Source organism: Pseudopodoces humilis, chromosome 3 (assembly GCF_049639895.1).
Source record: "Pseudopodoces humilis isolate 2021_Gansu_Grassland_sample_001 chromosome 3, ASM4963989v1, whole genome shotgun sequence".
Lineage (NCBI taxonomy): Eukaryota > Metazoa > Chordata > Aves > Passeriformes > Paridae > Pseudopodoces > Pseudopodoces humilis.
The window spans coordinates 37,310,940-37,335,345 of NC_142202.1; the positions used below are offsets into that span (position 1 = coordinate 37,310,940).

General features: G+C 37.1%; 1 protein-coding gene across 2 annotated transcripts in view; it reads left to right on the forward strand.

Moving 5' to 3' along the window:
- MAP3K4 (mitogen-activated protein kinase kinase kinase 4) overlaps positions 1–24,406 on the forward strand; it is a 67,633-nt gene that overhangs the window by 25,715 nt on the left and 17,512 nt on the right. For both annotated transcript variants that reach the window (XM_088052463.1, XM_005526928.3), the window contains exons 4-17: positions 926–1,168; positions 5,255–5,401; positions 6,563–6,720; positions 7,035–7,151; positions 7,515–7,614; positions 7,701–7,784; positions 9,856–10,122; positions 11,405–11,554; positions 12,545–12,706; positions 15,151–15,284; positions 16,831–16,909; positions 18,936–19,014; positions 21,163–21,259; positions 22,147–22,263. In XM_088052463.1, the coding sequence (XP_087908589.1) occupies positions 926–1,168; positions 5,255–5,401; positions 6,563–6,720; positions 7,035–7,151; positions 7,515–7,614; positions 7,701–7,784; positions 9,856–10,122; positions 11,405–11,554; positions 12,545–12,706; positions 15,151–15,284; positions 16,831–16,909; positions 18,936–19,014; positions 21,163–21,259; positions 22,147–22,263 (1,934 nt within the window). The remainder of the gene's footprint in view (positions 1–925; positions 1,169–5,254; positions 5,402–6,562; positions 6,721–7,034; positions 7,152–7,514; positions 7,615–7,700; positions 7,785–9,855; positions 10,123–11,404; positions 11,555–12,544; positions 12,707–15,150; positions 15,285–16,830; positions 16,910–18,935; positions 19,015–21,162; positions 21,260–22,146; positions 22,264–24,406) is intronic.

Sequence of the window (24,406 nt, forward strand, 5' to 3'; positions counted from 1 at the left end):
ATTACTGGTAATATTTTTTTCCCTTTTGTAGTGATGTTACTTAAATTGAGCTGAAGAAAAACCTAGAAAATGCTAGTTATGTCTACTATATGACTGAAGGATATTCAGACCCTTGGTTAGCAGCTGAGAAATGAAAATAAGAATGAAACAAACTTGATCTGAAACAAATCATCCTTAAATGATGAACAGTGTATTGCTATCTTTAGGAGCTACCCATGTTCTGAAGTCCAACTTTTCTTTCTAAATTAAACCCCAGAGTACCTCCATGTACAACCTTGCTTAGAATGTTATCACAAGGTATATAGTTTTAGATTTCTAGGATGTTTATTTCATAGCATCTCAATTATTTTCTCTAATTAGAAAAGTAATTTTGTTTAAATGGAATCTTAATTTGAATGAAAAGTAAGTTTATTATTAAAAAATCCCCAAAAACAACAAACCAGCTTGATGTTTGTATTTCATCTTTCTTTTTAAACAGTTTAAATTTAAAATCTACCAAAATTCAAAAGTTAATTTTACACTACTTTGGCTTAGTTTAGCTAGTGACATTTCTTTGAATATTGCATTCATTTACAGTGTGGAGTTTTATGTTAATATATGTATTACGTATTTCAAAAGGAATGAGGTTATGTACCTGATGTAGCTTACTTAGTGTACACTTGTTTCTCTAGATACTGTCAGAAGCATAATGCAAGTGGTTTTGTTTATTCCCAGTGCTCAATAGTTGTTTTTCCTGAGACTGATGATCCTTTAAAAAAAAAGTTAACTTTAAAAATCCCCCAATGATATAAACTTGTGTGTGGTTGACTTGCCAGCTAATAGACTATTGCCTTTTAAAAACATACTTCTGTGCATGCTACTTTAAACAAATCCAAAATCCTAAAGACTTTTAAGGATCCTTTTCATGATACCTATTTTTTGTTAGTTTTCAGAATTTCCAGATCCCATGTTGTGTTCAGATTATGTGCAGTTACTAAATTTCCCACCTTGTTGCGAGCAAAAATGCAGTGCTGTATCATGGGAGGAGTTGAAATCCATGGATTTGCCATCTTTTGAACCTGCATTCTTGGTTCTCTGCCGAGTCCTGCTCAATGTTATCCATGAATGTCTCAAGCTGAGGTTGGAACAAAGACCTGCTGGGGAACCATCTCTTTTGAGTATTAAACAGGTTTGCTTCAATTGCTTTTTAAATACATATTTCCTGTTTGAAATATTTTGTCATTTCATTATGATACCATGTCACTTTAAAGAGGATTAGTGTAAGAAATTACAATGTATAATTGTGTAACAATTTTTGTAAATAGTCTAGTATTTCATATGGAGATCTGCTTTTTGCATAATAAATAAATGGTTGTGTATAGCTCTCTGATTTAGGTTTCCATATCAAAACTGGTGATTAAAAATATTATTAGCCAACAAAATGCAACAGTATTGGTTCCATTTGCATTATAAGCTATATAATCTTCTCTAGCAAATCTTCCTCTTTTTGGGTTTCTTGGGTAATACAAGTTGTTTTAAGGGTCTGTATTTCTCTCTTTGATTTGATTTTTCTCTCAGGTGAGTGTAGGACATCTGATTACATGCAGTATCACATAGTAAAAGTAAATTAAGAAGAAAAATGAAATAAAAAATCTTCTCCAGCCTGTTGTATTACTTTCTGTGGGCAGTGACCCAAGATTGTCAGTCCTGTCACTGGTTGAGAATATTGTATAAAGACTATTTTTCTGGAGGCTATCAGGTACAATGAAGGCTGTTTAGATCAATGCCAGTATTCACAGTATAGTCCAGGACCTACTAAATTCATCCCATCTCCCTGCATCCTGGCAAGTATAACCAAATCAGAGTTTTATCAGAAGATCTCCAACAGTAAACATGTAAATAAGCTCTTGGACTGATTATGATCTCACATTCCAGTTATTTGCTGATCCAAAATCCTATGTTTTATTTATGATCCTATAAATCTATGCTACTTTGTGGTCCCAAATAAATTTGTACTGTCTTCCTTCCCCCGCTACACTCTCCCCATTGATTGAAACCTACAATTTCAACCTTAACAGTCATAGAGTAATACATTGCATAGCATATTCTCTTGTTAAGCACATTATGTCCTTCAGAGATGGGGGTGATTTTGTTTTTTTTCCCCCGCTTAACATTTTGTGTGCTCCTTGTGGACTCCCAAGTTAAGTAAAAATTACACTTTCTTCCTGGTGTACCAGACTGTTTTGGTGGTGGATATTGCCTTACTAATGACATTGAAAAAATGAATTCAGTTCAGCAAATGCTTCTTGTCCCATACAATATTTCTAAACAGGCAAAGGAGCTGTGGAGGATGTTTCACAAATACATCTGTTTGTTTCCTGAAAAATTATAATTCCTAAAATCTTGAGCAAGCAAAAAAAAGAGTCCAGGAGTCTGTGTTATTCTGCAAGTTCACAGAGTATTACAGAATTACAGAGAGGACTGGATTAGAGATACTCTAGTCCAACCTTCTGGAAGCTGGGTTCTACAATTAGATTGATTCCCAAATTAGGTTGTTTTATTATCTTATCAGAGCATTGTCAGCAAGTTGAGGGAGGTGATCCTGTCCCCGGGACTGCTGTTTCCGGTTCTGAGCTCCTCAGTACAAGAGAGACATGGAGCTCCTAGACTGGGTCCAGTGGAGGACAAAGATGATTTGGGGCTTGGAACATCTCTCCTGTGAGGAAAGGCTGAGGGAACAGGGCCTGTTAAGCCTTGGGAAGAGACAGCTGAGAGGGGACCTCATCAATGCCCTGCATCACGCACTCTAACCCTCAGAAGCTGACCATCTGAAATATGATCAGCCCAGTTATCTTCAGTCATGATGCTCTCCTGGCTGCTGGACAGGGATGCAGAACTTGTACACAACTCAGGACAGCTGGGCCATCTTAACTGCAGACATAAGATTTTTCAATTCTTTCAAGGTATTATTCAGGAAGGAGCGCTGGTGCTGCAGCACAGTGTTCTGGAAGTGGCAGTGCTCCATTTCCTTCTGTAAGATGGTCTTTCGGGTAGGCTGTTATGCTTTGGCTTTCTCTGCATTGAGGGCCAGAGCCAGTGCTTTACTGCTGTGCTTTTCTCTGCAACTGCCCTCTAGGCATTGCAAATCTGTGATTAAATTCCCTTTGCATATTCTCTTTTCAAGGCTGAACAAACCCAGTCCCTGATTTGTTCTTTGTATGCAAGTAACACAGTGCAGTCTGTTTTTTGTAGTGATTGACTTAGTAAATCTTATTGGAGGTACTGAGACCTTTAAGTATCTCTTGCTTTTTGGTACCATTTGAAATATGTAGCAGTACTGTGTGAATGTATCAGGTATGCTAGTCTTGTTACTCAACTTTTTCGAGGTGATGTTAAATTGTTGTATTACTAGCAAGTCAATTGTATTAAAAAAATTAATCTGATTTTAAATAAAAAGTACATACACAAGAAGAAAACTAACACCGATTATATGCCTCTTAAAATGTGCCTTTTTTCCTATCCTTTCTTGCTGCCTTCTTTCTGTCCATGTTTCAGTTGCAGTGCTAGCTTTTGTAATCCTGACAATCCTATGTTATTGGAGAGAGCTGTTCTCTTTTAAGGGCATTTTAGTACCTGAACAGTTCGAGGTGGTTCTAAAATTAAGCATTCATGTTCAGAGGTGGATGTTTGTATGTGTATGTGGCTGTTTGGTTGTTAAATCTGGTATTGTTTGTCTTGCTCCACCTGCTTTGAGGAAACAATTTATTATATAAACTACCTAAATAAAAGCGATCCATCAAACCAGTAATAGTGATAATATTTTCAGTTTAGGCTGTATTTTCTTTCATGTGCTCATTATATACCAAAATTTTGTTTGGCTACTGCCTTGTGAATTTCCCATTCAAAAGCTGACACTAGGATTAGCTCCACTGGCTTTTGTAAATCCTATATTCTGTTACTCAGTAGCATACCCATATGAAAGAGTATTATTTGAATATTTAAAATTACCCAATTTTAATAAAGTTTTTCAAGTTTATTATGGAGTGGACATGTGTTGAAGGGGAAAAAGCTGCATAGGTTAACACAAAGTGCACTGAATGTGATTGAGTGGAGTGAAGAAAGACATTAATTTTAAGGTATATGACATCTTAGGGGTATGAAAGTGTCCTTTTGGATTTTCACCTTAAAAAATTAGTTTCTTTTACCCTTTTTCACCGAACTTGGTAAATTTTAAACTGTAGAGTTCAGAGTATTATCCTTGTTTCCTCTGCATGTCGAGGAACACCACATAATGTTTTCTGGCCTGTAAAGGATTCCAGAGACTCTTGTCATACTAATATCATTCTTGTATGTTTTCTGCTTTTGTGCCATTATAATTTCTTATATATTGAGTCTACTATATTGATATATTACTTTGCAAGGAGAGCCATTATAGAAGATTCTAAAAAGCATATTAATCAGCCAGCAATTCCATTCCCTCTGACCCTCAGAAAAGATCAGGGATTGTCAAACCTGAAGACTGATGATGATTTCAGAATACAGCCTTAGCACTTGAAGGGCCTTTCTGAAAGAAAGGCATTTGTTAGTGTGGGTTTGAAATGATCCTTGCTCGTTGTGTGCTCCTGTACCTGTGGTTGAGCATGTCTCTTGAAATAGATAAAGGCTAATATTTCAGGGAAAGGTGGCAGCTCTTCCAAAGGCAACCCCTTCTGCAGTGAAAAGAGACCTTTCCTCATGTTAGCTTTGCCCAGGGAGGCAACAAAAAAACACTAATTGCTTTCAGGTCTGGTATGGATTTTGGGGCATGTAGTGGTTTACCACCACCATCGAAACCAGCTCAGGGCACCTGCCCAGGAGATTGGCAGTGAATTCACTGTAGCAAAACATTTCTCTAAGCATATGTTGAACACACTGCATATTTTTCCTGACTTGCTTCCATTGAAAATGGTGATTTCATGACTGTGAGCCCTTTTTCCCCTTTCTAAGCTAATTATCCAGTAAGCTGCTTGCTGTGGCATTGTGCAGAGAGTAAGTATAAAACATCTGCCTCCATCTCTATTTATATTGATGTGGCAAATAATGGCATTGCCATTAAGTAATCCTGGAAAACTAGTGACATCTTTCCTGCAGATGTGTAGAGCAGCTGTATTTGTTTCAAGAAGCTGTAGAAATTATTTAGTGACAAACTAGCGTATTTGGACAAACTGGGCTGACAAGGGCTGAATTTCAGAGTAATGTATTGACTGATAGCAGTTTTGGGGTTTGTCTCTTGCAGCTAGTGAGAGAATGTAAAGAAGTTCTGAAGGGTGGACTCTTAATGAAGCAATATTACCAGTTCATGTTACGGGAAGTGTTAGATGACTTGCAAAAGATTGATTGCAACATTGATTCTTTTGAAGAGGATCTGCATAAAATGTTAATGGTAAGCTTCAGAAAGGAGAGTTAAAGTAAGTGCATTAATCTGAATACTGCTAATAGAAATCTGTTGTCCCTTTAAGGGATGGTTGCCTTTTTTTTTCTTTCTCTACTTTGATACAATTTTATTGTTTTAATGGACTTGTAAAGGTAACACAGAGGCCAGTGCTGTTTTGGCAGTACTGGCTTTTTTCCTGTGGTACAGTATACTTGTAAATTGGCTGTATTTACAAAAATGTTTCCTATATAGAACTGTAAATTCCATAAGTTTGAACTAAACTTTTAATAACCTTTTAATATTGAATAAATTATGATTTTTTTGATTAACATTATATCTTACTGTATTGGCATTGCATTAATGCATAATTGATACCTTATTTTTAATGTATATTCATTGTTGCAATTAGTTAAACAAGTCTTTTTGAGAAAAACACTTGGCCTCTGGGAAGGTTGGGGGTTGGACATGGATGACCCCTAAGGTCCCTTTCAGCCCAAAGTGTTCTATGATTCTATGATCTTGGCAATTTTACAGTATAGTTTGAAAATACCTAAAACCTATAGGAAGTATCTTAATCATTTTTGAGGAGGGATGTTATGGTTTATTGGACTGAAATAAATTGCAGGTGATTTTTTGTATGCAATATAATCCTGAAGGGAAGATAGATGGTTGAAGAAAAATTGCATTTACCTGGATTTTTTATATTGGTTTAAAACAGTAGTAATTAAATGAAGGTGAGCGATAAGAGTTGATATAAAGGAACACAGAGCGAATCTCAGAAAGCTTTTCACAGCACTTATCCATATCCAGGAGGATATGTTCAGATGAAATCTTTTGTCATAATCCAGTTAATAAAAGGTTTAGAGACTGTTTTTCAGCAGTTCAGCTTTAAAAACTATGGCTACTCTGGGTATTCACTAATACAGTGGTAAATAGCAGCACAGAAAGTAAGGTGGACGGTGTTCTCAGGAAAGTATTGTGGAGACATAGAATTTAATACTTGCTGAGCCATAAATAGCACCTTTTGTGTGAAAACATGGAGCTCATTTTCAGTTGGAGCAAATGAAAGTTATTGTAGAAATACCTTCTAAAAATTGTATAATACTGAGTTTGTCTGTTGATTTAAGAGGTTCTAGTCCTTAACACCTTTTGTAACAATTTCTGTTTAAGGTTTACTTTGATTATATGCGAAGCTGGATCCAAATGCTGCAGCAGTTACCTCAAGCATCTCATAGTTTAAAAAATCTGTTAGAGGAGGAGTGGAATTTCACCAAAGAAATAACTCCTTATATAAGAGGAGGCGAAGCTCAAGCTGGAAAACTATTTTGGTAGGTTTTATTTAATTCCTCTGCTTATGGTGTTGTTTTATACCAGAGGGCTATTCAAGTCAGCACTTGTTTGGGATTCCCAGATGGGACTTCCTGGGATGTCATTAAGCAGCTGGTAGTCATTGTGAATGTATGGATTATTGCAGGGGCTGTAGGTGTAGGATGCAGTAGGTGCAGGTGGCTTCTGTGGGCCCCAAGATGCTGCTTTTTTCTGTACTTGGACTTGGCAACAGCTCTCTTGCATTAAGAAGAAATACATTTAAGATGCCTGCTACATCAATAAGGCTGAAGTTCCACCATTTCTGTTGCTACAGTGATATTGCAGGAATGCTGTTGAAATCTACAGGAATATTTTTAGATTCTGGACTACAAGACAGTTGTGATGAATTTTGGGCCAGTGCCGATGACAGCACTGCATCGGATGAAATCAGGTATTAAAACTTTTGTCTTAATAATAACAAAATGCTTACATATGTTTCTCTACCTCTGACAGATGCACAATGTATTTTATTCCTTAGAATGCAAACTTGGTAAATGCAAGGCTCCATAGACTGTATCACTGTATTTCTGTGTGCAGTAGTAATGAAGCATCATTTAGTTTTTTTGAAGCCTAATAACCATCTCTTCAGTTCAGGCTATGAGAGGTTGTTTGTCAGTTCAATTTATTTGTCAGCTGCTTGCAAATATTTGTGTTCTTTTTACTAACATGTATGTAAATAATTATTTTCTAATGGCTGTGTAAGTGTAATATGATTTATTGAAATGTTGTCATTTCATTTCTGCCAATGTTTCAGGAGGTCTGTTATAGAGACCAGTCGAGCACTGAAAGAACTGTTCCATGAAGCTAGAGAAAGGGCCTCCAAAGCTCTTGGTTTTGCTAAAATGCTGAGGAAGGTAAGTTAACAGAGTCTTCTCTTATTTATATACTTCAAAGAAACTTGGTCTGAAAGCATATTCTTTTGTTTTATCATTATTTGCAGGACCTTGAAATAGCAGCAGAATTTGCATTGTCAGCCCCAGTGCGCGATCTTCTGAATGCTCTGAAAACAAAAGATTATGTGAAGGTAAATTCACATAGGTGATAAGCTTTAGAGGCATGAAAGTGAACTGAGTATACTAAGCAAAATGTCAAATATTGTCATGCTTTAGTTTTTTTTTAATGGGACATCTATATTTCAACATGTAAAGTGCTCTGTACTTAATACTGAGTTGTGGTAGTCAAATTCTGTATTTGTCGTTTGTATAAGTGAGAATGCTTGTCTACGTTTTGGGAAATCAGTGACTTATTTCCTTGTTTTTGCAAAGATTCTCTTTGTGACTGAGGAAGAACCTTTCTGTTTAATAACACTTAGTAGTGAGTGCTATGAAACAAATGCTTTCAAATCTATAAGGAAAATAGATACATGTCTGAGTAGATAATCTCAGACTATAGACCTGTGTTATGCTTATATAAAGGAGCAGTATTATAGTGGAGGTCTGTTTTAGCAAGATTCTTGGAGAGTACTAAGGACATGAGAAATTCAAGGCCTCTGTTCTGTTCCAGAGTAACTGTAGCTAGGAAACTGTTACACAGCAAAGGTAAGTTAAGTTCTTGGTGTTCTATATTTACTGAAATGTAAAGTCCCACATTTGTGGTTTTGCAAAATTCCTTAAAAAATTCCTAGGTCAACAAGTCTTTTTTGTAGTTTAAACAAGTTGTTTGCTTCAACAAATTAAATGTATTTGGATCTGCTGTTCTTTTTTGTCCTTCCATACTTTTCATATATATATATATATATATATATATATATATATATATATATAATTTACAGTTGGGAAATAATGCACTAATGTTTTCATGACATAATTCTTGTTAGATTTATGTAAATGTTTGCTAAATACTGAAACTCATTTAGGGGGGCACAACCAAGTTCATAGGAGAGAAGTTCATAGTGTTGTAAATACATGGATAAAACGACTGGCTCAGCAGGGCCCTGATCTGTGGAGTGTTTGAGTTGGAAAACAGCCAGGGAAATCTCTATATGTTTACTTAAAAAAAATATTGTCCCTCAAGTATGTAGTCTTAGATGCTACAAGACACCATATTAGTTTTAGTAGACCTTTTAAAGATTGTATCTTTGGTACATTTTTTGTAGAAAAAATTGTGTCTTGAGTTTCACACATCTGTTATACATGGGTTAAATGACACACATTTTGATAATGAACACTTTATATACTGACCCTCTAATATCATGTAGGGAGCTTAAATGTTTAACAACCTTTTCAGGCAGATGCTCATTAGGGAATCTAATTTAGCTTTTAGTAACAGCTATCTAGTATTTTGCATTGGCCTACAGATTATAATAGCTTTAGTTATAAAATATGTTTGCCTAATGGTAGAAGTGCTGAGTGCAGTGTTTTGTCTTAGCTCGATGACATCACACTCTGAAAAGAGAGAATTTGACTCCACCGTGAGTCAATTACCTCGTGTCAAGTCAAGATACTGGCTATTTTAGTTTTCACAGTCTGCTGTTGATGCTGCTGATGGCTGAAGTACTGCTACCAATATGACAGATATAATTGGAAGTAGTTTTTAAGTAGTAGCGGTAATATTTTATTAAAAGAGAATGCTCTAACTGGACTTAATCTAGCTTTTATGAAAGTAGAAGAATAACTGATACATTTTTAGACAGACTTTTGTTTACTCTTTTTCTTCTGTAGTCATTCAGAAGTGTATAAATTCTGAAGGAATTTTTCTTTCGATACTCCACTCTTTGTTGACTGACTTTTTAAAATATGTGTATATGTATTTTATTCTCATGTATGCATACATATGTAGTATATATGAGAAACTGGACTTCTTTTTTAACAAGATTCCTTTAGAAGAATATGAAGAAGGATTAACTTGAAATACACAGAAATAATTCACTGAAAATGGTGATCCAGTGGATTTCAAAACGAATAATTTATAATGCATTTTGACTTTCAATGCAAAAATAGCTGAAGGTACTGTTTTAGTATGTATATTTTACAGCTTTTTAGGATGCGGATTCTTCCTGTTGCTTAAATGATACGACTTATTTTATTTGTCACCTACTATTTATTTGTCATAAAAGACAGTGGGATTCACTCATTCAGTGTGTTTCTTCTCTGCAGGTGCAAGTTCCTGGACTCGAGAGTTTACAAGTATTTGTACCAGGTAGTATTGCGGGGGAAAAGTCTGTGATTTTGCAACTCCTCAATGCAGCTGCTGGGAAGGATTGCTCCAAGGATTCAGATGAGCTTACATATGAGGCCTACTTGCTAATGACCAAACACAGTGACAAAGACCATGAATTAGATGACAGCTGGGGTGCATGGGAGGGTCAGCCGGTCAAAGTAGTACCACAAGTAGAAACTGCTGATACGCTGCGCACCATGCAGGTGGGTTTGGTCTTATTCCCCCACTGTTTGTCATTTCCACACTTCTGTGAATGCTTATTCTGTCAGATTAACTGGAGTCATTCAAGTGAAGCATGTGTCTTTTTATAGGTAATAAAAAGTTAAATTTAGGAATAAGTTTGATTCTTAGTTGTGCTAAATGCAAATATTAAATGGACTGTAGCATTTCCTGACAGGATCAGTCTCTACAAATGTGCCTTTTTCAGAGTTGTATAATAGAGATACCTTTAATATCTAGTTGAGTATTCAGAAGTGCAGGTAAGACTTGAAATTTTTTTTATTAAGAAGTTATTTTATTTTATTAAGAAGTCATCAGTCTCCGCGAACATGTAATGGTTGTGTGCTTTCCACATGCAGAAGCATGAAACCAGTTACTCTTGATCTTAGATGAATTGTGACATTTTGTGTTAAATTTCTCAGGAAGTTACTGGATGTTAACAGTTCTGCAAGAAAAAATGTTTCCAGTCATACTTTCCTTCTTCCCAAGCCAACAGAGTTTCCCTGCCAGCAGTTCTGCTGCACTCTGACAGCTGAGCCAGCTCCCTGCCCCTCATGTTCTCATATCCTTAATGTTAAGCTATATGAATTTTCCTTTTGGTATGTCATGCAGTTCCTTGGATCCCTACCATAAATGGGCTGTACTGTCTGCAAAGAGAGTGACTTTCTGCATCACTGCTCCTGACCTTTGGCATTCAGAGGGTTCTAGCAGTTACATGCAGTTGAAAAAGTCACTCCTCTACATACTGCTGTTTTTAATGTGCAAACATGTTGTTTCTCGTTTGCCTGTTTTTCCAACTGAACAGTGAAAAAACAACCTTTGATTAAGTGCTTAGAACTTCTTCAGATGTCTATCAAAGTTAGTATTTCATTCAGAAAATGAAAATAGCAATAGATGAGAATCAGTTTGCAAATGGTTGCAAATTTCTGTCTGTTTTGAGATAATGTAATTATTTTTGCTTACCTATTGCTTTTTTTGTGTGTAGCTAATTTGAAGATAATTTAATACAGTGTTTCCAATATTTTCCAGAAGTAAACAGGACCATATTCCTCATGAAAACTTTCTTTATGGAACTTTGCTCACTAGATGAGAGTTTGAGTTTAGTTGCCAAGTTTTTTTTGTGTGAATGTAGATTTTCATGAATAGTGACAAGAGGTCTTTCATGTATTAGAATTTAAAAAATAACTGATTGGAATCTGGTGATATTTGATATATTTTTACAGAGAGGATTTTCTTTACAAGAAGTAGTGGTGTCTTGTATTCTAGGTTGATAACCTCCTCCTTGTAGTCATTCAGTCTGCCCACCTTGTGAGTCAGAGAAAGGCTTTCCAGCAGTCTATTGAAGGGCTCATATCTCTGCACCAGGAGCAGACATCCAGCCAACCAATCATTGCCAAAGCTTTACAGCAGCTAAAGGTAAGCAGGTTTGGAGATTATTTATCAAAACTGACGATGCTTTGCTCACTGATAGTAAAAAAATGGAAGAAAGCTTGATTGCAAAGGTAATGGCATATTCTGCAATTGCAAGTTATGTGGTAGTCCTCTGTGGACTTTACTTTCAGTACAATTTCCACTCTGTTTTCTCAAATGACTTGTGAGCGCATTTTTGAGCTATATTGGTGTAATCATTTCTGCATTGGGTAATTGGAAAACAAGTCCATAATGCAGTTGAAATACCATAGCAACAGAGTGAATACCTCTTTGGGTGGCAGCAATATTGTATTGTATGATTTTCTAAAACCAAGTTCTGTCAAAATCAGTGATCTGCAACAAACAACTTTTATTCCTATATTTGAAAATGCAAAAGTGGGTAGTCTCTCTGTTTATTTTCTCTTGGATTTGGTGTGGGTTTTTAAACCTTTATTTGTTTGTTTTATGGGTGTGGTTGTTTTGTTTTGTTTTGATTTTGTTTTATGAGTGTTTTCTTTGATGGGTTTGGTTTGTTTGTTTGTTGGGCTTTAAGTGGCAGTATCAAGTCCCTGCATTCAATAGAGACTGTGTCCATATACCAAGGTGAAAATAGAACCAAGGGCTTGGTCACTCTATAGATAGTAGAATTAATTTTCTCCTTTCTTGTCTGTCTGGTTTTGGTTGGATGTTTTTGTTTGTGTTGTGTGGTTTTTTTTGTTGTTGTTGGTTCTCTACTCACCCTTTTGCTGTCTTTGTTTTTAAAGTTAATCACATGCAAGCAAACTTCATTATAATACTTGAGTTAATTACTAGACTTACTTCATGCAACTGCTGGAAAATGTTTGTTTTTCCAAGACTGAATGAATTTTTGTGGCATTATAGTGCCTTTTCATTTAAAATAATGTAATTGCTAGATTCATGTATGCCTAATATTCTACAGCTGACAAGACTAAGTAATATTTTGATGTCCCCCTATCTCTCTTTGTTGTTACTCAGAACGATGCATTACAGCTATGCAATAAGATAAGCAGTGCCATTGATAGAGTTGATCACATGTTCACATCTGAGTTTGATGCTGAAGTTGATGAATCTGAATCTGCCACTTTGCAGCAATACTACCGGGAAGCCATGATTCAGGGTTATAATTTTGGGTTTGAGGTAAGGAAACAGAAAAGCAATTGAAATTTCTGGTTTTGCATTGGTGCAAATAAGGTAACTAATGATTGTGGAAATACAAAGAATTTATGAAACTATTGAGGTATTTAGGCTGGAAAAGACCTTTAGGATAATCAGTTCCAACTGTTAACTTGCCACTACCAGTTCCAACACTGAACCATGTCTACATCTACACATCTTTTAAATAACCTCCTCCAGGGATGGGGACTCTGCCAGCCTTCCTGTGGCCTGTTCTGATGCCTGACCACTCTTCCAATGAGAAATTGTTCCTAATATCCAATTTACACCTCTCCTGGTTCAATTTAAGGCTGTTTTCTCTTGTCCTAACACTTTTTACTTGGGAGAAAAGGCTGACACCCACCTCTCTATAATATTTCAGATAGTTTTGTAGAAAACAATAAGGTTGCACCTGAGCCTCCTTTTCTTTAGGCTAAACAACCCCAGCTCCCTGAGCCACTCTCACAAGGCTTGTGCTCCAGCTTTGTTGCCCTTCCCTTCCCTGGACTGGCTGGAACACCTCAAAGTCTTCTTTGTAGTGAGGGGCCCAACACAGTATTTGAGGTGCAACCTCAGCAGTGCCCATTACAATTACTGCCCCAGTCCTGCTGGTCACACCATTGCTGATGGAAGCCAGGATGCCATAGCCTTCTTGGCCCCCTGGGCACACACTGGATCGTATCCAGCCACTTGTCAGCCAGCACCCTCAAGTCTTTTTACCCCAGGCAACTTTCCAGCCACTCTTCCCTCAGTGCTACATGGGGTTGTTGTAACCCAAGTGTAGGACCTGGACTTTGATCATGTTGAACCTCACACCATTGGCCTTGGTCCAACAATCCAGCCTGTCCAGATCCTTTCCTGACCTCCAGCAGATCAACACTCCCACTCAACTTGGTGTCATCTATGAACTTACTGAGGATGCCCTTGATCCCCTGGTCTATATCATTGATAAAGGCATAAAACAGGACTGGCCCCAAAGCTGGGGAACCCCAGTAGTGACTGGCTGCTAACAGGGTGTAGCACTGCTCACCACCACTCCCTAAGCCTGGCCATCCTGCCAGTGTTTTACACAGCAAACGGTGAACCTCTGTCCCAGACCATGAGCAGCCAACTTCTGCAGAAGAATGCTATGGAAAACAATGTCAAAAGCTTTACTAAAATATAGGTAGATGACATCCACAGCCTTTCCCTGATCTGCTAAGTGGATCATTTTCACATAGAACAAGATCAGGTCAGTCAAGTAGGACCTGCTTTTCACAAACCCATGCTGGCTGGGCCAAGTCTCCTGGTTGTCCTGTACTAGATGATCCATAACCTTCAGACTGACAGGTCTGTTGTTTTCTGGATCCTCTTTGCAGTCCTTCATGTAGATGGGCCTCACATTTGGTAATTTCTAGTGAACTGTGACTTCCCAGTTTTAGCAGAATGTCATGAAAAATGTGTTGCCTCAGAAATTTTACTTGAGAATAAGTGAAAAGTAACAGATGAATCTGATAAATCTGTTAAATTAGAAATGCCTGTAAATCTGAAAAGCTTTTAAGAACTTGATGATTTCAGGTATAGTCTTGTAAGCTCTACTGCCTGGCAGCATTTTAGATGATACCAGAATCATTAAGGTTGGAAAGGACCTCCAAGACAAATCCAACCTTCAGCTGAGTCCCACCGTGCTCACTAAACCATATCACAAAGGGCCATATTTACTCATTTTTTAATACTTCCCAGGATGGTAAGTCCACCAGCCTGTGGTTTAACCTACCTTCTCACAGTTTTTCAGCCTAGAGTAGCATAATACTGTATGTAACATGAGACATTCCTTCAGGGTTTATGGTGGTTCTTTGATGCAGTGCAAGCTTTTGAGTGCTTGCCTAAGAGTGTGGGCATTCAAAATGTTATGTTCAGGTCCTTTAATTGTTTTGCTATTAGATTCCTCTGGGCTTTTTAAAAATTTTTAAGGATTATGTCATACTCTACTGTACTTCTAGGATAGTCTTATAAGAAATAGCTGGTATTTGTTTAATTTTCAAATGCACATAGATAACTTTTTTATCCCATAATGTTACTGCAATATAACTAAAAATAAACACTACTTTACTTCACTTACTACTAGCAGTTCAATCTCTGGCTACAGAACCAAGTGTTTATGTGGGATGTTTCTTCAATGATGTGCACATTGTTAAACACCAGCACGTGCCTGATACAGAGAAAAATGCAGTGTGGCTCAGTACTGCCTCTCACTGTAGCATATTTTATATCATACTTTTCCTGATTAATTTTTTGTCTATAAATAGGTAACTGCTTGCATAAAATAATTTTGTCCAAGAATAGGATGTGACTGTTACCATGCTTTTGAGTTTTGTTAGCTTGCAAATACTCCAGGGGATATTGTTCTTCTTATTAATACGTGGAAAGTAATCTTAATTTTCTTACAGTACCATAAAGAAGTTGTTCGTCTGATGTCTGGAGAATTCAGGCAGAAAATTGGGGACAAATATATCAACTTTGCCAGGAAATGGATGAATTATGTGTTAACAAAATGTGAGAGTGGCCGAGGCACTCGACCCAGGTAACAGCCAACTTGTTATTGCCATGGTAGATTTTGGTAGAGCTGTGAAGGTTTGGGCTCAAAAAATTGGAGTAAATGAAGTGAAATCTGGCTGGTGGCCAGTCATTAGGGTGTTCTTCGGGGCTCAATTTTAGGGCCAGTTTTTTTCAATGTTTTTATGCATGACCTGAATACAGGAGTTGTGTACATACTAAGTAAGTGTGCCATACTAAATTAGGAGACATTGATTCCCTGAAGGGCACAGAGACTGTACAGAGAAAACTTGATAGATTATGAGGGCTGGATGATAACCAGCCTTATGAGATTTAAGAAAGGCAAGTGCCAGATTTTGCATCTGGAGTGCTGTAACTCTGGGTATCCATATAGATCAGAGGCCAAGAGATAGGACTGCAGCCCTTCAGAAAGGGACCTTGAGGTTCTTGTTTATCGTAAGCTTTGAGTCAGTGATGTGCCCAGGTGGTGAAAAGGGCCAGCTATATCCTGGGGTGCCTTAGGCACAATAGATCTGACCAGCTGGAGGGAGTGATTGTACCACCATGTTTAACATTGGTGCAGCCTCACCTCAAGTACTCTGTGTACTTTTGGGCTCCGCAATCTAAGAAGAACATAAAAATACTGCAGTAAGTCTAAAGAAGGGCGGTGAAGATGGTGGTAGGACTAAAGGACAAGACATAATGAGTAATTAAGGATACTAGGTTTGCTGGGCTTAGGGAAGAGGAAAATGAATTGCTATCTGCAACTTCTTCATGTCTTCTCTTTTGTGACTGGACAAGAGGAAATGGCATAAAGCTGCTGATTGGGTATTAGGAAAAAGTTCCTCACTGAGAGGTGGTCAAGCACTGGAAAAAGCTCCCCAGGAAAATGGTCATGGCCCCAGGCCTGCTGGTGTTCAAGAACTGTTTGGACTGTGCTCTTAACTTCTGTGCTGTCCTTTGTGGAGTCAGAATTTCAAGTGTGATGATCCGTGTGTGCCTCTTCCAACTCAGGATATCCTGTGACTCTATTTATATTTTGTAGGTTGCAGCTGCTAGTTCAAGTAGGTCAAAGAGGAGGCAGTGGGGGACAGCAGGTGGCTGAAGACAACTCACTCCAGCCAAGTTACTTACTTGACCCATCTAGGCCATGAAACCACTGATGCCCAGTCATTACTAATCAGATAGTCATGAAATCTTTAGTATCCTCTCAGTCTTGTTTCAGAAAGGAGACTTCAGGCAAGAATTTCAGTGGTTTGGCTTGTTGCTCTGAAACAAATTGTGGTTGAGTTGATAATACTGTGTGGAAGATAGCATGTATATGGGTGTAGATACATAGCATGGCCTGCTCATCTTATTTAGTGGGCAGTGTCCTTGCTAAAATCGGTCTTTGTCCAAATATAATTGGGTAAAAGGTAAAATTTTTGTTTTATATATTAGTCTGTTTTTGTAATGAGGATTTTATTGTATTTTACAAGGGAAAAAAGTTAACTATTATTTACTGTTCTTGGATATGGTGAAGACTTAAGCCAAAGACTGTTTCATTTTCTGTCTTTACTTTTCCTTTTACATAGATGGGCAACTCAAGGTTTTGATTTTCTTCAAGCCATTGAGCCAGCGTTTATTTCAGCTCTCCCAGAAGATGACTTCTTGGTATGGATAAATTTTTCTGCTGGTACTTATTTGTAAATGCTCGTGAATCTATCAGTATATGTTTTGCAGGAATACTTTTTATAAAACAACATCTGAACACAGATGCAGTTCTGAAACAATTGCTGTTGTATATCACTGTTGATGCTGCTATCTCTTCTCCTTATTAGATTCAGAAGAGAGTAGATTTGTGACCATTGCCAGTAGTGGTTTCAGTTTGCTGACAAATTGCTGGTGCTGTCCTGGGAGGCCACCTCCCTTTGTGTCACAGAAGGTTGACAGCAGCTTTCTACAAATATTTGTAGTTGATATAATGAATTTCTAAATGTAAGCTTCTGAAGCTTAACCAATCCCCAAAGTTCATCTGTGGATATGAATACAAAATCATTTAAAGATTTTTATTTTCAGATTGTTCCAGCATGAAACATACTTTAAGGCATCTTTCTTTTGCTTTTATTACCAAAAAACAATGAGACTAAAGCTGGCTTTTTTTGTCTGCTCTGCTTTCCTCCTTTTCCTGTTCTGAGAATTTTTTTCCTGTGATCTTGGTACAACATTACAGAGAAGTGAAAGCACAGTTGCCACAAAATAGCAGAATATGAGTGTCAGCACCTCTTGATTTTTACTAATTTCAAGATGCGTTATGAAATGCCAACCACATTAATCTTGCATAATACAGAAAATACATGGTTTAGTCTTCTTTTCATGTGTATTTTTATCAGGAGCTCTCTAGTAAATTATGTGTTAGTCCTGCATTTGTGCTGCTGGGAAAGGGTTGGCTGCCTTAATGACAGAGTTAAGCTGGTATTTGGAATACACTGATGCTTTAGCTTTAGGAAGTAGCCCCTAAAATTCTTCTGCTTTGACACAGTTTCTGAAACAGATTTTGAACAAATAAGGGGGAAAGAAAGGGGGGAGCCCAAAACCTTAGCTGCGTTTTTGAACTTTTTTCTTTCTTAAACTGGATTTCAGTTTTGGAGATCATCACTTGAAGCCCTTTTGATTAATCTGTATAGGACAGGTCACGGTATTTTATCTAGAAATGGCAATGCCAATCATGATCTCTTAGATACTGCATCATGTCATGGAAGAATGATGGTTTAGATTTAGAGCTCTACATTCCAAGATGAAATTCTAGCTCAGTCTGCACTGGTAAAATGTGCCGGTCTCAAGCTCAACTCTTCTTTTGTTTTATAATTTTGTTTTTTCTTAGTCCTTTTAGTTCCTAGTCTTCACTAAGTTTTTGCATTTCTGGAAGAACTTTTGGCTACACTGAGTGACTGGCATATAGAAGTCACCTTCATAGCATCTCTACCAAAGAGCATAATTGTACTACTTTGTGAAGATACATTATCTCCCTGGTGTTATGACATGTAAATTGAACCAGAGGAAGATTTAATAACTTGTCCAGGATTACATACCTGTTGAATAGTACACCTAATAATTTGGCTCAGATTGCCTGAGGCCCAGTTCAGTGATTTTAACTTTTAAAATCCCTTAAAAAATGAAAGTTTTGATAACTTCATGGGTAGATAAGGAAAGTGTGTTTCTTTTAATATGCGGGGCTTCATATTTTTTGTTTTACGGATTTTCATCTTGAGATTCAGGCCATCATATTCTCACTCAATTTTTTTTGGTTTCTTCTTGGGAAGTGGAGGGGGAGAGCAGAGAAGGTTTAACAGCTTTTTCCAGGAAATGTGATTTAAATTATATTAACAATGAACATTAAGTTCCAATACTTTTATATTTTGAAATGTCCTTTATGATATGTCACTGTTCAATTCTTACAGTTATGTAATTTTGACAAGGACAAAAGGCAAGACAAAACTAAGACTTCCTTGCTTTAAAAAAAATCAACTCAAAATGCTAATGTGGATCTAGAAGTTTAATATAATAGGTAGAATATAGAGGTGCTTACCTGATAAATTATGTACTTTAACAATATAATTTTGTTACTGTGAGCTTTTTCATGTGACCATCAACCTTCCTGTAACAAAACACCAAAACTTTTTATGTTTGTCTTTCCTAGAGTTTACAAGCTCTGATGAATGAGTGCATTGGCCATGTTATTGGAAAACCTCACAGTCCTGTTACAGGTTTGTACCTTGGTAAGGCAGTAGTTACTGGCGTTTTTCTGGAGCTTTCCTGCTGCTGTTACAGAATTTTGATTGTAAAGTGCTTTTAAAATGCAATAAAAGTATTTTCAATATACTTTGTTTGTATTGTTGATGTGAAACCATTATTGCCCGATAAAGTATGAATATGTGGTAGTTTTACCCAAGAAATTTCAAAGCTTTACAGATTTTTTCCTCTGATTTTGTCCTTCCTGTGAAGGCCTGCAAATCTTATAGGAAAGGGTTGTGTTATTTAAAGATGGAGTAAAGAAGTGATTCTAACTTTAAGAAAGGAGTTACAGCTCCCTCTCACAAACTTTTATTGTGGCACTGCAATTATTGACACTTTGGCATCGCAGATGTTTTTGCTTCTAGTGGTCTTTATATTATCAAGTACACTTGAGTTATACATGAGGGCTGTGCAAAACAGTTCTCTATGTAAAATGTGGCATAATGTAAAATACATCTTTTTAGATAGGGATGTTGATAACATTTGATGATTCATCTTGAGAAAAGAATGTTTCGTCTGCTGTGTATGCCTTTTGCTGATTGCTTTCTTAGCACTGTTTCTGTCTTCCTCCTCTCAACTCCATTGACTTGTTTACTTGTCAAAATACTTTGTCATCTTTTTTGTCTTTCTCCTGGTGCCTGCGTCCTGGGCAGGCTTGATGATAGAAGACATGAGGGGAGGGTAATCTGCCTCCAGCAGATTTTCTGGAGTTTTTCAGGAAAGCTTGTTTTGATATCATTTTGATGAGAAAGTCTTCAGCTGACAAACGTTTTGCAATGAAAGTCAGTCAAAGAAGCATAGTCTAAAATCAAATTTAGCCACATTCTGTACAGTGGTGTAAAACCTGTATATTCACAAGTACTGTTGTTGAGAGGGAGTCCTGTTTTAGGTGAATCACCAGCACGATGATGCCAAATTACTGAAACTCTTATAAATGCTATAGCAGACACTACAGATCACACAAACTAAATTGCTCGACATCTTTTGTCTCAGAGACATGGGGAGGGGGTGACACAGATGAATGGTGCAGACTTGAACAGCAGTCTGAAACTTCAATGCATGTGAAATTTAACATAAACTGTATCCTGGCTGCAGATATTGCAGATACCCATTCCTATCTCCTGATCAGAAGAAAAATGAGACTTCCTCGTTACATTTGCATACAACTTTGAAGGACGTAAACCCACTGTGGTCTTCACCCCTTTTGCCAGAGCTGAGGATCCAGTTGCATTTGCTCTAGACACATAGCTGTGTATCTCTTGGTGTTTTATCCTGTCTTGTGAAGCACCTGGTGTCTGCCTGGGTGGGTTAGGATCTGCCTTCTGGATCTCCCACTAGCATATTTGCTAATTACAGCAGGACAACCAGCACCTGGCCCTGCCATCTTTTGCTTGCCCTGGTAGTGCAAACAAGGCAGAAATGAATCTACCTGAGAGGAGCCTAGCCTGGCAGAAAGTACTGTCTGATGGTTTGGTGAGCAACCAGCTGTCTTGAGATGTGACTGCCACAGTATTTTTCTTACTATTTAACAAGGAGTTCAGGGCTGATGGTGCAGACTGCTCGTAGAGGCACTGAATTAGACATAAAGACAGTGACTACTCATTTAGGTTTGGTCCTCTCCATTTGTACCACTTTTTTGGGGCAGACTGTCATGGGGACGTTTAGTTTGGGTAAAACAGTCATATGTGGGTTTTTTCCACAGCTTAATTTGCTTTCCATTATTCTCTGAGAAAGCTTAATTCTTATGGAAAGGAACATAATATTGCTCCTTCCATAATAAATTATTATTTAGTTAATCTTTATTTTGCAATAAGATTAATTTGTGAAGTAGAAATAATGAAGTTTTTATGAAGTATGTACGTATTTTCTAATTGCTAGTTTTTAAATATCTGGAGAATTTTCTTTATTTTATGGATGAGTTAAGTAATACAAAAGTATGAAAAGTATTAATGCATACAATTGATTTATTTAAAGTTGGAATAATATGTATTTTTCTTAGAGGATAAGAAAATATGTGCCTGTTCACACTTAACTCTGTAAATAGGAATTTGTTTCAATTTTCTGTCTTGAAATGCCCCTTAAGAGAGTTTTTCTGACATCTCAGTGAATGCGATCTGTTTTTATGTTTGCAGCTGTTCATCGAAACAGTCCCCGTCCTGTAAAAGTGCCTCGGTGCCATAGTGATCCACCAAATCCTCATCTCATCATCCCCACGCCTGAAGGCTTCAGGTATTGAGCATTACTATGGCATTTTAAACTGTTTTTTCCTCTCTTGGCTATGCTGAATGTCAGGAAGTGGAACACCTTTTCTTTCCCTGTGAGGGCAAAGCAGATAGAAAAAAATTAGCATGCAAATCCAGATTTTATTGATGTGCTTTTAAGGACAATACAAATTTCCTTTCCTTGCTGCTTGCCCACTCCCTTTCTCTTGGTGCATGTGTTCTCACTTTGAAGTTATTATTATCCCCTTTATCTTTCCTGAAACCAGTGTTTCAATGTAAAAAGCTTTAATTCAGTGAAAAGTGCTCCATTAACAAGTCTTCTATTTCCTTCCACACTTTGAATGGGTGCCTAAGTTCCTGTGGCAGTGCTTTCTGTAATTTACATACATGGAACTTAAAAATGTAGCATTCTGAAATATGGTGGCATTTCTGCGTCATTACAACCTGCTGTGAATTAGCTTTAAACAGTGGATCTTTTTTCCCCGCCTTTAAAGGAGTTGACGTGAGAATTATTGCAAAAGTAGTTCAAAAAAATTTCAAAATAAACCTCACCATACATAATTTTGCACAGGGGGCCCTATTTTTCAATAATATGGCAACAATGAGAAACTCTACAGTTGACATTTTTTTCAGAAGTCACTTGGCTTTGGCAGAAACTAGCAGTATTCTAAAGATTTGAAGATTTGTATTTTGAGGATTATTATTATTATATACATTGGCAGCCACAAAGCTTCTGAGACTCAGTTATTCCACATAAAAATCTTTCTGTAATTGAAAAACTTCTGAAATCAGGCATCATTATACACACTTCAATATTTCATTTCTGAAACAAACTTTCAACTCCATACTTTTTTTTTTTTTAACTGTTTCCTCAAGTTTTTCTTCTTGCCACAGCACGCGGAGTGTCCCTTGCGATGCGCGGAGCCATGGCAGTGTTGCTGGGAGTCGCCCCGCTCCCATCGGGAGCGACTCAGCCCAGCCCAAACCTCTCAGCAGTGCAAATGAGACCAGGTAGCTGCGCTCCGTGACGTAGCAGACTCATCCTCCCTACATCACCCACATAACTGTTCCCACGTACATCCTAATAGATCGCTCGCACCGCGCTCTTCCCTCCCATCGTGTCCTCCACTGGCTCCTTCATTCATGTTCGACTTGAGCAAAATCACATGTCTTAGAAATTGATGATGAGATCACTTCCAGATTCAAAATGCCTGAACACTGTGGTAGTTAAATCTTGCACTTCTGGCGTAGATTACAGATTTGCTCAGTAGAATGTCCATGCAATGAACATACGCCAGTCAGGTCACTGGTATAACTTTAGTAAATAATTAGTACTGATAACTAACACTTAGAATCATAGAATCACTTCCATTAAGATAACTGCACGATACAACTAAGCACAAGGATTTTCATTTTTTTTTCATGTTAGCTAACAGTTTTGATATTGTTGTCATCTGTCATAAATATTTTGAAATACTATATAGTGGCAAAGGCAAAATTAAACATGTGAGGATTTTTTAAAATAATTTCTTGCTACACCTTTTTCTTCTTAGGGTGGTGAAGAATAAATTTAATATGAAAGACACTATTCTTGTATCAGGATATATAACAGAAACTTCTTCTGTATCATCACAAGTGACTATTTTTTTAACAGACTTATGTTAGTATCTTTCCTGGTTTTTGACCTTTGATTTGGCTGTTGTAATTTCAGACTATTGATATTTCTTCTCCCCATATTATAGTCAGACCACTGACATATCTCCCAACTTTATTTTACCTTTTTTTTTGCCCTGCACCCCTGACTGTGAAAAGCCTGTTTGTAACACAGTGGCGTTGCCTTAGGGTTTAAAAATAGCTTTTTGGGTTCTTATTTCTACTGCAGAGTACTGAAAGTTCTTGGGGATAGAAATTCACATGAATCTGACTGCATCACACAGCTAGTAGAGAAAAAAAGAGGTGGTGAAGGAACAATAGATTGATGGTGACCAAAGTGAACTTGGATATAACTTGTTTATGAATTGTTTTTGTAATAAATAATTTTTGGTTGTGAGCCAGCACACCATCATAGTTGGATTTGTTTTCAGATGCATGGCACAAGCATGCATGAAGCTGTTAAGAGGGAAGTAAATTGTCACTTTTTATATGCAACCTTTTCTGCAAGTCTTTTCAGTTTATTTTTACTGCAAGTTGTGACTTGCATCTTTTACAGTAGCCTCCAGATGTATAGCTTATGAATCTAGGCCTTTTTTTTGGTTGAAAATACATCTTGAAATTTTTGTCCTTCAGGCATAGACATTATTTATCCTTTGTGCCTGTTTTAAGCCTCCTCATGAAAAAGACAGTAGGCAATAGTCTGCTCCATTTGAATAGCCCTTTGAAGTAAGGAACATTCTAGAGAATTTTCACTGAGAGGTTCTGGCAGCTTTATAAGCTGACAGGGGGATGGATAATTAGTGTTTTTCAAAGACTTGTTTTTTTCTTAGAGTTCTCAGCTTTTTTTTAAAACCATTTTTCTGATGGTTGTTCATAAAATATCCCATGATCTTGCTTATTTTAATGCACTTTCTGGATTTTTAAGTAGCATTTAATACCCTGTATGAGGTAGGAATAATTTGAAGAAAAAATTATGAAAGCAGAGACAGAGTTCTGAAGGCTGCTGGGGTTTTTTTAGGGGTTTTGTTTATTGAGGAAGGCAAAATACTACAATATAATATATTTCTACAATTTTTTTGGTTTAGTATAGTTGAAAGAAAGTTGCAAACTTTGTTGCATTGTCTTAATTATGAATTTTGTTTATTTGTGTTCCAGAAGAGAAATGGAATCTTTTGGATCAATGAAGTGTTTTGTGGTTTGGCAAAGTGTGGAGTCCAGCGCCAGAGTAGCGCAAAGATCAAAACTTTATATGCTTTCCAGAAACTCTTTAGACATTTAAGACATGATTATAAGCATTAAATATCTATGAAAAGTTGAATGTAGGAACTTGGTGAATCAACTGTACTAGGCAGTGCATAGTGCACAAATGCCACCATAGTTCTAGTCAAGTTTTTCTTAACAACAATCAAAAGAAAAAAAGAACCCAATATAGTATAACTAGAAACTAAAATCCAAAGCACAAATACCTGGTTGTTTACATTGAGCTTTTTGAAATTGATAC